Source organism: Zerene cesonia, chromosome Z (genome assembly GCF_012273895.1).
Source record: "Zerene cesonia ecotype Mississippi chromosome Z, Zerene_cesonia_1.1, whole genome shotgun sequence".
NCBI lineage: Eukaryota > Metazoa > Arthropoda > Insecta > Lepidoptera > Pieridae > Zerene > Zerene cesonia.
Genome location: NC_052122.1, coordinates 10,468,941 through 10,484,786, shown reverse-complemented (window position 1 = coordinate 10,484,786; position 15,846 = coordinate 10,468,941). Strand labels below are relative to the sequence as shown.

At 32.1% G+C, this 15,846-nt stretch overlaps 2 protein-coding genes across 7 annotated transcripts in view; one reads left to right on the top strand and one right to left on the bottom strand.

Annotated features, from left to right (window-relative positions):
* LOC119835625 overlaps positions 1-15,846 on the bottom strand; it is a 48,533-nt gene that overhangs the window by 22,281 nt on the left and 10,406 nt on the right. For 4 of the 6 annotated variants that reach the window (XM_038360563.1, XM_038360560.1, XM_038360565.1 and 1 more), the window contains exons 2-8: positions 7,913-8,031; positions 5,896-6,013; positions 5,665-5,801; positions 4,614-4,715; positions 2,541-2,579; positions 2,294-2,322; positions 1,044-1,170 (exon numbers count right to left, since the gene is read on the bottom strand). In XM_038360563.1, coding sequence (XP_038216491.1) covers positions 1,044-1,170; positions 2,294-2,322; positions 2,541-2,579; positions 4,614-4,715; positions 5,665-5,801; positions 5,896-6,013; positions 7,913-8,031 — 671 coding nt within the window. Of the gene's footprint in view, positions 1-1,043; positions 1,171-2,293; positions 2,323-2,540; positions 2,580-4,613; positions 4,716-5,664; positions 5,802-5,895; positions 6,014-7,912; positions 8,032-8,101; positions 8,328-15,846 lie in introns of those variants that run through there. The other 2 variants (XM_038360562.1, XM_038360561.1) reach the window with 2 other exon arrangements.
* LOC119835626 (glutamine synthetase 2 cytoplasmic-like) overlaps positions 11,290-15,846 on the top strand; it is a 9,427-nt gene continuing 4,870 nt past the window's right edge. The window contains exons 1-3 of the mRNA XM_038360566.1: positions 11,290-11,414; positions 12,510-12,552; positions 14,699-14,896. Coding sequence (XP_038216494.1) covers positions 12,522-12,552; positions 14,699-14,896 — 229 coding nt within the window. The 5' untranslated portion in view covers positions 11,290-11,414; positions 12,510-12,521. The remainder of the gene's footprint in view (positions 11,415-12,509; positions 12,553-14,698; positions 14,897-15,846) is intronic.

Sequence of the window (15,846 nt, the reverse complement as noted above, 5' to 3'; positions counted from 1 at the left end):
TGCGCGCGCGTTTGCGATTGTATGTGTGTTTGTGTATACTTACTCATAAAAACGATCCAATGTTCGAGTGTACATTTGTATAGTTTTTGAAAGCGTTTCATGTTTATACTTTGATAAAAAATGTATGTTACAAGTAAAAATATACAACTCGTTTTTCCTAGTTAAAACTAGTTTTAACTCAAAGTTCTAATACCGCCGACCATCAAAATAGTCGGAACGCGCTTTTATCCTTGTCTTTTGTTCATTTCAAAATGGATCCGGCAAATGTGATCTGTGCTTGAATCTTTATTTTTTGTCTGCGGATGCCCTGCCCGCTTTTAATGGGAAAATTGACGACTAGAAAGAAGGAATGGACTAGAAAGAAGGAATGGACTAGGAAGGGTGAGAAAAAGGAAACGGGCCTCCGGTTCCCCCCGTCACCGTAAGAAATATAGTAGCATGCTACTTATTGACGTCGGATTTCTGTGGGGTTTTGGTTCTTCCCCGGTGCGAGTGGGCCCAATTCGTGGCGAAGTTTGTATCTTGTGCGGTTCAGAAGCCAATTTTCTCAAAATAGTTTGACCCATTTATGCAATTCTAGCAATACCTAGTCAAAACTAACCTTTAACTCTGATATGTTTGAATTATTACAACTTTTTTTTAAGCTTTTGTTTCATTGGAAAACTAATTTGGGATGAAAACAAGATGCATTTATAAGTATTTATATTGTTGTTCAAATAAAGTTTACTTTATTGTGATAATTAACAGCCATCTAAACCATAATTTTAATTATTACAATATCGCATGAATCGACCGAAGTCTTTTTGTTGAATTTAAATTTTAAGTATTTGCACACTATTCGAATCATCACTACATAGAATAAAACAAAGTCACTCTCTCTGTCCTTCCCTATGTATGCTTAAATCTATAAAACTACATAACGGATATTGTTGAGGGGTTTTTTTAGGAAAGTTTACATGTATATAACATCTAACTACTCCGAATTTAACAGGTCCGAAGCCGCGGGCAAAAGCATATACACTAGTATATATAGTAATACTCACACTGGGGTCGTTGGCTTCCCGCAAACACAGCATGTACTGCTCCCTGTACGGCTCGAACTGCTCTTCAAGATCATGCAACTGGTCCGACAGGTCCGCGAGGTCCGCGGGGCGCGAGTGTGTCCTGGCCCTTGATTTAATATGACAGATTTATTGGTGAAAATCTCGTAGGTTGAAAGCACTTTTCTTTGTTAAGTATGAAACATTGCTAGATACAGTTTGCTGTCAGAATGATTTTTTGCGTTGTTATTCGTTGTGATTTGAATTTGACTATATATTATCTAATCTATATATATCGATCTAGACGCGCAATCAGAATCTATATTAATGCTATAAATCTGAAGAGTTTGTTTGTTTGATCTGGAACTAGTGGTCCGATTTGAAAAAAATCTTTCAGTGTTAAATAGCACGTTTTTTAGGAAGGCTATAGGCTATGTATCATCACGTTAAGCCCAATAGGAGCGGAACACCACATCACAACATCAATGAAGAATGTTTTAAAATTGGGGGATTTTTTTCCTATTGAAAGTTTCCGCTGCGTGCGCGGCGAGTTAGCGTTAGCCCAAAGTTACTATTTCTCGCGGACGAAGTCGCAGGCGGAAGCTAGTTATTTCATAAAATTCATTTAGTTCTTTAAATAAATATTGCTTCTGTACGAGTCATAAAAATTGCCAATCATGCACGAAAATCGTTTAGATTTGATAAACAACCAACAACGCTACGATCAATACAAATTCGTGCCCGTAATAATCTAACTGAGAACCAATATAAATCTGCCACTTCGATTCGCAATTCTACACTTCAGTCTTAACAACACTCTCGTACTACGGAAGTATATGCGTACAGTAAAACGTCACTTATTTTACAAATTGAATTGAAACATTTCGGCATTGGTTTAACAGAACTGGCAAATTGAACAAATACAAATCTAATGAACCGATCCCTACGGGTTAGTGTAAACCTAATAACTATTATTTGGTAGGTCAGTCAATTATATATTTAGGAACTACGGATAGAGGCTTTATTGTTATTAATGAAAACACTGATGAATATTTTTATATTACCAGTAAGTCTTTTTAATAAGAAAGCATACGATTTCAGAACGAAGAAATGAGTCAGTTATAAAATTCATCAACATTTGCAATGATTAATAGACGGGCAATTTTTGTTTCGGTGGTTTTTTTTTCATGCATGTCCAATCGAAAGTTATTTGTGCAAATATATTTTCATATAATGACGATAAATTAACTTACCTTTGAAGATAAGGCCCATATGCATCTTCCTGTAGAATCAAAGGGATAAAATTAATATCATTGTTGCGTGGCATTTATTCTTAAAAATGGGAAACATTTAACCACCAAGAAATTAATTTACAAAGGGCCGGCCATATTGAAATAGTGTGCGTTCAACAAAGAAGAAATAAATTTCATTCTTGGTATCTGTATTATGCACAACTACGACCGCTCAAACTCAAAATCACAAAAAACAAAATAAACTCACCTCATCCGATTCTTCGCTCGAACTTGAGCTGTCTTGGTCCTAGGAAACATTTAAAATAATTTAGTAGGTAACTTACAACGACTGAATTAAGTACAATCAATAATCAGTGTATATGAAGCATGAACCGAATTTCAGTAATGTCTTTTGTTTTACCCCAATCTTTGATTTATTCAAACTAGCCGGGATACTTAGTTTCTCCATTTTTCAAATTCGTATAGTGCAAATCTAGATTCGTCCCGTGGATTTATCTGCTCTTAGTCCTATTGCGTCTAGGGGAATATCAGTATAAAAAGTAAACTAAAGTACTTCTTATTAACTCAGCTATATGTTAATAAAAGTCCCGTCAAAATAGGTCCCGACTGGACCGATCCCAGAGACAGTCGAAATAAAAAATGCAAATGAAATAAAAAATTTGGTATATGTAACTTGTATACGTCCATATGCATTTAGCGCCTATTTTATTGAAAGAAACAGACACGTGAATTTTAATTACTAGAACAGCTATCATAATCAAGCGAAACCAAATACCACAATAGCGAATCATAAATATCCAATCCGCCGTTCTCGACTTATAATAAACAAAAAACGTCCTATTCCACAGTCCGGTGGGAAATAGTCTGGAAAGTTATCGATCAGTTAGGTTAGTACGAAAAGAAATCGGTACCGTTGTATTATTTCTTTTTTATGTCATAGTCGGCAATGGAGCAGATGGGTTATTATCGATCGCTACTACCACCAATGAATTGCAATTGCATTTGTGTTTGCATTTGAATTGATAAAGGGAACAAAAGAAAGGACTCGAAAGGGTAGTCTATCCTCCAGCTGCCCCAAAAACCATACGAAACAATGTAGCATAACTGTTAAATAAAAACCGGAATTATGCTCTCTATAACTTCACAATATCCAGGTCCCCTCTGTAGCCTAGGTAACTAAAAATCAATACGAGCTCCAATGCCATTTCAATCCCAGGAACTGAATATGCGCACAGAATAAACATAAAGTTAGCTGCAGGCCGTTGAATTCCGAGTACAGCATGAATTCGCTTTAATATGAATCCGATCAATACTGGAAGACGCCTACAATATTTTACTGGTAGTTTTGTTGGTACTACAAATGTATGGTTTTAAACTTGTATTAAGACAACCTGTTGCGGCGTCGGGCGTAAATAAATTCTAATTACACACTATATTCACAACAGCTCCAATACGTGGATTTTTTAAGACTACATGCAAATAGCAGGTTTAATAGCTTTACCTAAAAAATTTGTCTTCAATATGCTATCAAATAATGACGTAAGAGTTAAAGTCAAAATTATTTATGTTGCCTCTCAAAGGGGCACTTACGAACGTCAATACATTTATACATTAATAACATAACTTAAAAATTAGAATAACATAACAATAAATAGAATACATATCTCAATTAAGTATTACAATTTCCACTCAATATTCACATCATTAGCAAATTCGTCAATTTCATCGGCTTTAGAAACGAGAGACACTATATGATGTTTCTAAATTTGTGTTCTGGTAAATTTATTATATATTCGTATCGTTTGTTATGAAACGAACTGAGTTACTGAGGAAAGATTAAATGCTCTGATGTTTAAATTCATTTAAATTTTTACGAATGTCTATTATATTACTGTACTAATGTAACAACTAAAAGTACAATACATATGTGAAAATATGGATGTTAGAATACCTATTGCTTTGAATTTATATCTCAATGAATCTCTGAATTCATATTATAATGGAACGTAACGTAGCTCTCTTTGGGAGCACAAAATCAAATTCAATATCGACAGGTGGTACTGCTGATGGTGACCAGTTCTCACACGGTTTAAAAAAGGATAATTTTTTCCCTTGTCTACGACATTTTATTAATAGTCTTGTTGGTGATGTTATTTAAACCCTTATCAATACGACATGGACTTTCCAACATAATTACAAATTTCTTAAAGCCTTCTACTCCTCCCAATTGAAAAATGCCCAAGATTGACACGTTTTTTTTAATATATATTAGAATAGATATTTAATGACAACATTATATAAGAAAAACAAAGAAACTTACCGGATCGGTGGCTTTGCACGCTTTGATTGATGTGCGTAGAGTCCTGAGTAGTGTTTTGAGGCAGAGAATTCTCGTCATTGTGGGCGAGTGATTCGGTGAGAACTAGAACAAAATTATTCGATATAGATATAAGACGCTTCCATTTTCAATATTAACACATCAATAAATGGTCAGAAAAGCCGGTTATTCTTTTGAACAATTATAACTACTTCAGAAGACAGAAAACTTTATCGCCTAAAGCCTCATATGAAGCGAGCTCTACAGTGGGTGTAGAATAGGACTTAGAAAGTTATAAATGCCTACTAATCATTTTGCTAAGAAGACGGCTTCTTGTTTATATATTCATATATTACTTCCATTTTGAAATCTGCATTCCGTTGCATGTAATGTACATTAGACGATTTGACTAATTTTTAAAAATTTGGCAGGCTGACCACGCCAAAAACATACTAGTGAGTAATTGAACACCAGTGCATTGTTTTTGGTGTCGTGTAGTTTCACATTTTTTTTTAATATGGCAGCGTGCTTTGGATGTATATGAATTGATTATTGCTTTCAACATGAATTGAACAAAGATATTTGAAATAGATAATTGCTAGAGCTTGTCAAATGCAGAATAGAGTTTTTACTCTGCGGTATCTTACAATGTAATCAACATGCTGGACAAAATGGTCCAAGCCTGTTCCTAAATTCTGAATCTCTTGTTTAATAATAAGTATTTTGGAAATTATTCAATCAATTAATCGTTATTTTATTTATTCTAAGGGCACAAACCTTCCTTTTATTTATCCCTCCATAAAATACAGTATGCTAAACTGAATTATATATAATTATATATATAAGATTGTTCTGTTGTCTTTCTTGAAAGTTTGAGAGAATAAATAGTATGCCACGTGCGTTTGTCGCGAAATAAAACATTTGCTCACTACGCCCTTTATATTTCCGTCACGAGATACATAAAGATTATTTATTATGAATTATCACTGAAGCTACTAGCGCGAGGTGCAGCCGCTGTAACCATCTGGCAGAACAATAAAACCCGTACACTCACCAGATATTCTTGTTCCTGGATCGAGAATGTGGTCTCGTTGGGGTCCACGTTGGGATTGGGGTTGGAGGGCGGCCGCGCCGGGCCGCGGAGGCTATTTGGAGCCCGCTCGACCAAGTGCACTACTTTGCCCGCCACGTCTACGGTAAAATAATATAACGTTAGTTGCACACCTTGCTTTAATATAGTTGGCTGAGCAAAAAATTACAGATTTAACATACTAATAATACTTACTGTAATCGGCCAGTTTTTTCTCATCTTGTAAAACTCTACCGCAAAATATCAATCTTTGCATATTGACATTTATACCCATCCGCGCGTGGATCTCATGTTTGAGTTGCAGCACTGTGATCTACAATATAAAAATATTAAGTTTCCCTTGTAGTTAATCACTTAGCTGCATAGCCCTTGATAAAATTACAGCACCACTTTAAACCACATTGGAGAATTAAGTCATGAAAAGTTTAGAATAATTTAACAAAATAAAAATATTCTTCTGATCACAATATTGTAGCTGAAGCAATATTTTTGTGAAAACATTACAATGTTACAACACACACAAAAAAATATACATACAAAATTTGTTGTATATATGATTTTTTATAATACGGAAAAAGTTTACTTTAATTTATCATGTTTCAATTATTTTCTGACCTGTACTCATTAAAATTTCTACACAAGAAAAAAATTAATTTTTTATACTTTAGCTACATTGCCATAACATTCGGTAAAATATGGTGACCATAAATAATAACCTTAAAAAAATGTATTTAACGCCAAATTGGTATGGTTAAAATGGATATGCATTCTTAGCAAGGACAATATAAACTAGAATTAATTTAATTTTGATTCAAATGTGCTGAGGTATTATCAAAGGCATTAAGATCAATCAATGATTTAAATGAAAGATACAAAAAAAATTTCAAACATTGAAAATTCATTATCAGTCTAGATAACAACTCTTACGAAAATACATTTGCTTTAGGTCAATACATTAGCAGTGTGCTTAATTCGCAAAACAAAAAAGAAATACATATGTATACAACATACAATTATGGTGATATAAAATGTACTCAAATTTAATACACAGACAGCAGACATTATTATAAGTTTGAAGAAAACATAGCACGCCTTTGCAAGAAGTGATATGGAAAATTAACATTGCCAGTGTATAATTGTGATCACAAGTTAACAAATACCTTTGCAAATGCAATAGCTTTTACAGAAATAAAGTAAACATTTAAATATAATTTTGCTATGCTTGCACTCACATTTTTTAAATGATTAACATAGATTCCAAAAATAAAAGATTTTCCCTTGATATACAAACACAATTTTATGTATAACATATTGAATTTTGTTTATCATTGAAAAATCTGTTTTATCCTTACTAATATTATCCATACTGATAATAAATGAAGCTGAGAAGTTTGTTTTTTTGCTTGTACACGCTAATCTCAGGAACTACTACATTTGGATAACATCTGGTACACACTTTAAGGAAGTTCACAAGAAAGTTTTTATCAAGTGTTTTTATCAAGTGTTTTTATCCAGAAATCCAATGGAAATTTAAGGTATTAAAATTAAAAAAGATATTATACTATGAAATAAATGTGCAATAGCTCACATATATTTTATGCTACTAAGTCAGGCATATTGATGAAGTACCCGAATAAGATTTTTGAATGGCACAGACATTCTATAATACCAGCTTTGTTTCATACTATCCTTTTCATTCTTATATATAGGAAAATATGTATGTAAGTCAGAAATGAAATACAAAGTATTGGAATATTTTTCTAATAAAGTGCAGGGGAAGCTGCTTTCCAAGATTATTAACAAAAAAATATTGTTGCTATACAACATTAACTTAATATCTACAGCATTCGCAATGCAGCCGCTCAGCCATGATGCAATAAATTAATTACAATTAATTTTAAGTAAAAATTAATTATTTAAAAAGCATCATGAAAGATGTTCATATGACTTTCTTAAAAATGTATATATGTGAATTCATACAAAATAATTCTCTGCCACTTTCACTGCACTAGACAGACATTTCCATTTGTATATGTACATAAATATATAGCAATACCTCGAAATTATATTTATTGCCAACAGCTTGCAGTTATAAACATAATCACACATATAATATGTCTCAAATAAAAAAAATTATATACCTATTATATTATCTAATTTGGTTATAATTAAAACATAACCTATAAGCTGAACGGAAATGATTAATACTTACATTGTTGTCCAAATCGAATGGATGGTCTCTGGAATCCAAGGTTTTTATGGTAAAGTGCATCATATCACTATCGTTCGTACTATTCATTGCAGAGGTCTGAGTTTGCGAGCCCGACGGTTCTACAACAAAATGGTGTCCCTTAAAATGAGTCACAAACGGAATAACAACGCAATCGCCATGTACACTTACACCAACAAATTATAAACAAAAAATTAACAAAAACTATGTAACTCGAACTATTTTAACACGTTCATCGAAGAAAAAAATACTCATCAGCTGAATCGAAACCTCAAAACTCAGTCGCCTGACGGAACGAAAACTCGGAACAGCTATCGCTAGACACGTTCGCTATGGGCCAACCGGTAAACCGTAAATCGAATACATTTGTGAATCGGAAGTCTATACCGCCCGGCCAGCCCGCACAATACCGCAGTGATTCTAAGTCAACATAATTAATTATCAACTGACAATATTATAGTGAAGTGATTGTGTCTTATAACTTTGTGATAAATTACGTTGCGTACAGTATCAAACTTGAATACCTACATCTAATATACTTTAATCAAACCACTATTGAATAAGAAATTGCAATGAAATATATTACTACATATAAATGAAGATTTGTTGGTTGGTTGATTAAATAATTTTATTTCATTATAATACATGTGTATTAGTCTTTCGAACATGAGTCATTTGTAAAATTTTTAAAAGCAAGCATATGGTGACACATGCACTGTGAGAACATCAAACTTCGACAAAATTTAATGCTTGAAATATAATTCTATTTTATTTTATTATTTCACAAATTAATACGAAATATACAAATAATTTCAATTTCAATTCAATTTTATTTTATGAATGGCAGTGCAAATAATTTCATATTAGTTGAATCGATAAATTGTCAATCGACGTTTTTAACACCATCGTAATGTGACAACATGTCAAATTGACTTTAGACAATGTCATAACTGTCATTGTCAATGACTATGCAGTAGGGTTGCCAAGAAGTGCTACTCAGAAAAAATTTAATTAAATAATTATTTCGACGAAAGCTTAGGTACAAAAAAATTAATAATAACTAGAGGGCTAGTTTACGAGAACATGTTAATTGTGCCGATATATTAATATTGTTTTTTGAGTTCGGATTTTACAATTCTACGCTTTATACCAATCATAAAAATCTATGACTAATATTATGATGCTTTTGTTTGTTTAAAGGGCATTAATCTCAGGAACTACTAAACCGATTTCAAAAATATTATCAACGTTGGATATGTACGCGATCCCTGAGTTGTATATATATATACATGTATCATGGGCGAAGCCGAACAAACCACTACTTTTATATTAAGTGTATGTATGTATTTCCATTTCTTTGGCAAGCTTGAGTTTTTGTTATAATCATCGGTACTATTTTAGTGGCAAAAGCTATATAAAAAGGGCGCACCCCTTTGTTTGTGGTGAGTTTGTTCTTTTATATCAAATAAAAAACGGGAAAAAGATTTTACGCCGAGAACGGAATTAAATTAGATTTGAATATAGATATGTAACACATTCCTGAACTCGTGTGGGTTGGTACACCCATTGCAAGGGTGTGCACGAATTTAATTTTTATTGATCTTTTCTCCGTGAGACAGCAAAACGCTCCTCGTTTGTCTACTTTAGTTATTGTATGAACATGTGTAATATACAACAATCAACAATTATAACTGTTATTTGTCGAGTACAAAGAAAAAATAGCGTTCAAAAAAACCCGTGAAAAAAGCGATGTTAAATTTACCTAATCAAAAATCCTAAATCGATATTTTACGGGGGTTGAGACTGTAAAAAACAAAAAATAGATTTTATTTCTTATTTCGAACGCTTAAATACGTCTGTCTAGTGGGCGCTTGACTGTTTCTCTACAGTCAAGCGCCCACTAGCCAGAGGTAAATAAAAAGCACATTTTAATTATTTTTTAAGAATAGTCTCTATATAGTATTTTCTTGTGTTTGATTTTACGCGAGTATTATACATTTAGAAATTAAAAACTTTTTAACGGATTTTAAACGCGATTTATTCATTATTTTATTAACCCGACGTTTCGAACACTTTACAGCGAGCGTGACCACGCTCAATATAATGAATAAATCGCGTTTAAAATCCGTTAAAAAGTTTTTAATTTCTAAAAGTCTCTATATAAATAAGTAAGTATATATGTAAACTTAAATGCATCAAATAAATTTTAATCATTATTTAACAAGTAAATAGTTCATGTTAAGTTTCCAAAAATTAAAAGTATCATTCTGTAAACACACTGATCACTTTAAACAGTAAACAATGACGATTAAACATCATTAGACAATTTATTTCGCCATTTCAAAGTTATGATGTTGGCACTGTTAGTACCTACTCACAGATGCATACACCCAAGATACATATACCCGAAATTCTCATATTTTATAATATGTTATATGTATATGTTATATTAGTTTACAGCTTTAGTGACGTCTATATACGTGGTGTACTAATACATATGATGATTTCAAAACTTTAATCATTTTATCAAAAAAACGGTGGCTCTTAGGAAAAAACTATTGCAACATTTTTTATAGATAATTATCGAATCTACAACATTAGTCTGAGCTAATTTTACGACAAAACTTACCGTTTTGGTGAAAATCGCGTAACATCCGTTTTTACGACCTTTGATCCCAAGTAAATTTTTTGACCGTGCTGGATCAATGAGGACTTCATATATCCTTTATATTTTTTTTTATACATGAACAATCCTACTAATTATCAGCCTAATAGGAATTTCTGTAACCTCTCCCCTATATTTTTGTGTAATTTGACCGTACTAATCTTAACATAAAAACGATATGGTCAATTCATGGTCTAGTATGTATGCTCAGTTCAGTAGGTGAAAAAATAGAAGTAGAAAATACATAATTTGTTTTATCATTTCAGACTGGATCTGTACTTAGTTAACGATAACAATTTACAAATGACATATTACGTTAATTTCCCTCTCACCAAATCAAAATACGCTAATTAGCTTAAAAGAAATCCATTTACTATTTATGTGTACTTGATTATCGTGATCGATTATCATTTTCTCTTGTTTAATAAATCTGAAGACCTCGTTTGTTCTTATTTCGACTGTAAATTTTATTTGTGTTTACCTTATAACTTTTTACTGGTTGAACCGATTATTCTAGTTTGAGATCAATGTCTCCCGGATGTTCCTATTTTACTCTTTACGTACTTACGACGGGATCGTACAAATAAATCACCATGAAAACGCAACACCTTATAGCGTTCAATTAATTTATACATAATTGTTTCCTATAACAACAAAAAACTTATTATAATTAGAAAATGTCTTTTTTCCATTACGCAAGCGCATCGTGCTTCGTATTGGTGGCTTCTTATAACAACAAAACAAATATAATTTACTCTAGTCGATCTTGAGCCAGCGCGGAAAGTGGTCGTGTATTTTAAGACTTCTGTGACGCTACAGGTATTAAACTTTGTTATTAAGCCGAAAATTTCATAAAAGTATATTGCTATTAAAGTTTATTATATGTGCTTTTCATAAATATTATAGGTGCTTACTTTTGGTTAACAATGTTTTAATTAATGTTTTTAATCATAGTTTTTAATTTACCATGCGTGAACGTTTCAGAATACCGCCTATATATAAAATGCTAAATTTTTCAAATAAAAGTATGTTTATGACGATGAAAAATTCAATTGCCTACCTTTTTATCGTAAAAATATTACATAGAATCTCAAAATAAAGGTTTAAAAAAAATAATTTAAAAATATTGATATTATGTATTTTATTGCGATTATACCTATGTTATTTGCGAATGTGTATTTTAAAACCGAAATAAAAACCTGTTTCATTTTTATAATATGCGACATAATATATCATTTGATATGTTGATTTATGCGTATTATCTTTTTCATAAATGACAAGATGTTTTTAACACTTTAATACATATACGTCTTAGGCAATTAACAATTTATAATCCGGAATAGCATTGAATGGGCACGAAAACTATGCGAACGCTAAATCAAAACGAACCAAGGACAGAGTGACAAACTAATATCAGCAAACTAAACTAAATTATCTAGACTTATCGAGGTACAAGTTTGTGACTGTGCGTTGATTTAATTAATTTACAAAGTTTTCGAAGCGTGACAATTTAGTCATAATCAATGACAAACCCTACTTCCTACTAATATTATAAATGCGAAAGTTTGTAAGGATGTGAGTGTGTTTGTTGCTATTTGCCTCAAAAACTACAGTATCGATTGCAATGAACTTTGGTACGTAGACAGCTGGACAACAGGAATAACATATAGGCAACTTTTTATCCCGATATTCCTACGGGATGCGGACCTACGCGAATGAAGCCGCGGGGCGCAGCTAGTAATTACATATTGCTATCAATATTGCCTGCACGTCGGATTGGATCCTCATATAATCCTGTTTGTGACGCAGCTTTAGAACTTCAATTACCACAACTAACTAACGATTTTCATTCCTTTTTCTTCCTTATTTAGAGTTGCAATTGAATGTATTATTAATGTTTTAATTATTTTATAGGTTGCCGCAAATATGACAGAAGAAACACAAATGCCGATAGAACGTGAGTATTCAAAATTCATATTGTAACGTAGCTTTGTATAAAATGTTTATAAGTGAAATGCAGCCATTACCCCCATATCTTAGTACCTTTATCTACGATTTGCTTCAGCTGCAATGAACAATCCTTAGTTACACAGTGATTCAATGTGTACTTTCGTATGTTTACGATGTTAAGTCGGTGACCAGTTTTATACGTATAAGCAGAATAATTATTTGGGATTTTGTTATTCATGATTTCGTAAAATACTCACAAATATATTTAAAACTGTTATTTTTGGGATGTTGTATAAGTAAGTAAGAAACTCATTTTAATGGTAACTTCGCTATTGACTGGATGTACCTACCGATTGACAGATCAATGAAGAGATCAATCGAAAGAGTTGACAATGAGAAAGTGAAAATATACGCTTATAATTTAATTAGTAACGAGGTTGTCATAATTGGATCGTGTTTAAAAAAGATACCACAATTAATAATTATTATTTTAAGCTTCATAAATGTTATCACATAATAATATTAATTATTACCTGGTTCACAAGTGCTTTTATCTAGACTGTAATCTATTATCCATACCATGCTTTATTTTATATACTGTAGTATCGTTAAACTATTTCACATTTATAGCTTATGGGAAAAGTGATTATTAAAAAGATTTACCTTAATATTCGGATAAAAACTATCTCCACTCTGAATTAGGATCTGACCTGTTCAAACTTGGTCTAATTAACAAAAAAGCCCAGAACTGACATCTGCTATAAAGAAAAAAAAAATATAATAACGATAAATATCGAATATCAATTAGGTGCTAAAATTGCCAGGTCAACCTTGCTATAGGTACTGACGCATTTATAAACCGAAAGCCACTGGTGCATAGCTATTTAGTTTCAGTGTGCTGTTGATATGAAAATCCAGCATTGATCAGTTTGTTATTGATCTTTTTCACTATTTAAACAACAAAGTTAGGTACCTACTTCTTACTCATGGATTTTTTCACTTAACACTTGAAACTAATTGAACCAAAAACACGTTGCTCTCTATATGAATTATGTACCTACTCAATTTATGTAAACTAATTACCTAAATGTATATAGTAAAACAATCTTGTCTAGATTCAACAACACAACAATGTTATCATAGATAAACAAAACTTTTGTATAATCTGTAAACAATATTTATTCGAACGATAATCGAGAAGTTGAAAGTTCTAAGTCAACGATTAGATTGATTATTATTATCTGTGCTTTTATTCACTTCTTTCTTCCAAATCAAATGTAAAATAAATATTATAGCACAACATACTTATGAAGAACATTCATACAAGTTTATATTTGTAATGAACATAACTAACCCCGTAAAAGAAATTTGGAGGGAAAATTGATTTTTCAATACAAGTAAAATTCTACAATAACGTAAATAATATATAAAAAGTAAATAAACTAATGTATATAATATATAAATTCAGCATAAATTCTACAACAATTAATTTAAATGATAAGTTGTGGTTAATACTTGTATTAAGTGTGACCGATTATATTTGATTTATTGACATCATTATATAAGTACATATTTTTACAATAATAAGACTAAAATCAAAATAATTTTGGCTATATCAATTATATCTTATTGCTATCGTTTGTTTCATCATCTCTGTTTATACAAGAGATCATTACATCATTATGTAATGTAATTATTAATATAAACACATTTTATGCACCACGCATTGAGGAACGTACGATTGAATGTAACTTCTTTTTGTTTATATTTTGAAAGCTATATTTAAATCGCCTTTTTTTGCTATACCTATAAATCGCTCGTTTTTAACTTGAAATACATTATTTCATGTGGTACAAATCGAGAAAAAAGCGTTTTTAATAGAAATGTACTTAAATTTCCTACTAATGTTATGAATGCCAAAGAAACTTTGTATATCTAATTTTTCTACACGCCTAAACCACTGAATCGGTTCGGATGAATTTTTGTACAAAGAAAGACAGTACTTACCGAAGTGATGCCGTGGAAAGAAAGCATAGTAATAAGTTATAATTAATACAGTTACAAAAAGAAGTGGCGAAGTGAGCGTATTTAATTTAATCGTCTACTCAAAAAACAATTCCAAATTCACTAAGCGCATTTTTATTCTGTTGCAGATAACCCAAAAATACTTTCGGGACCAGTTCTTACCAACTCTCCGAATGCCTTCCTCTCCAAGTCCCTTCTGAATCGGTACCATGACCTGCCTATTCCACACGAGAAAATTATAGCCACCTACATTTGGGTTGATGGGACAGGGGAACACTTGAGATGCAAGGATCGCACACTCACCTTCATACCTAGACATCCTAAAGGTACGTTTGAACTTTGATGAGCAATGTAAATATCACATTTTTATTACGGAAAAACTAGTCTTGAACGTTGATGAGTTTAAATATAGGTGTTTCTTTGTATAGACTATATTCATGATAAGGGGTCATTAAGACTAAAAGTCACGTAAAATGTATTAAGCATTAAGTAAAGAGGGGTGCGGTTTCTTGTTAATTAAAGTGTATGGTTTCCACTGAAGTCGATTTGTTGCCAATATACAAATTACTTTACTTCAACGGGTGTTTATGACTTCATCATCAAATTACGGATAGGAATTGTGTTGTCAAATGTTATACACTTAGTTATCCTTGCAATATTATAAACGCGAAAGTTTGTAAGTATGGATGGATCGATGGATGTCTGGATGTTTATTTTTGTTGTTGCATTGGCATAAAATATTTTATGTATGATGTATCTTTGTCAAAGATTATATGAACATACATACATTAGAAAAACATACTGCACGTAAACAGTGGACAATCAAACTAGATATATTATTGTGTTAGCAAAGGTTCTCTACACTTCTACATATATATCTGCCGCCGCCGGTAAGGCGACGCTGGCGTTTGGCAATTATGTCGTAATTTAATTATTGAGCGATAGAATCTATTTTAGAACATATGTGGGTGAGATTTACGAAAATAGCGTCATATGCATATAACGAGCCATCGACGTGAAGCCCGTATAAATATTAGTACACGTAAAACGTTACTAACGACATGCCTAGTTCAATATAATAATTGTAGTGGATGACGAAGACCGATACGCTCTAATGAGGCATGGGGCTGGAGCGTTTTATATTGACTTTTTTAAGTGGGGAAATCTTGCATAAGATACCCACGGCACCCGGGGAAGAAGCCGTGGGTTATGTCGGATTCCTACCGACTAAAACCCCACTGTGTTCCGACGCGCTGCTTTAGACGGGACTGCGGGA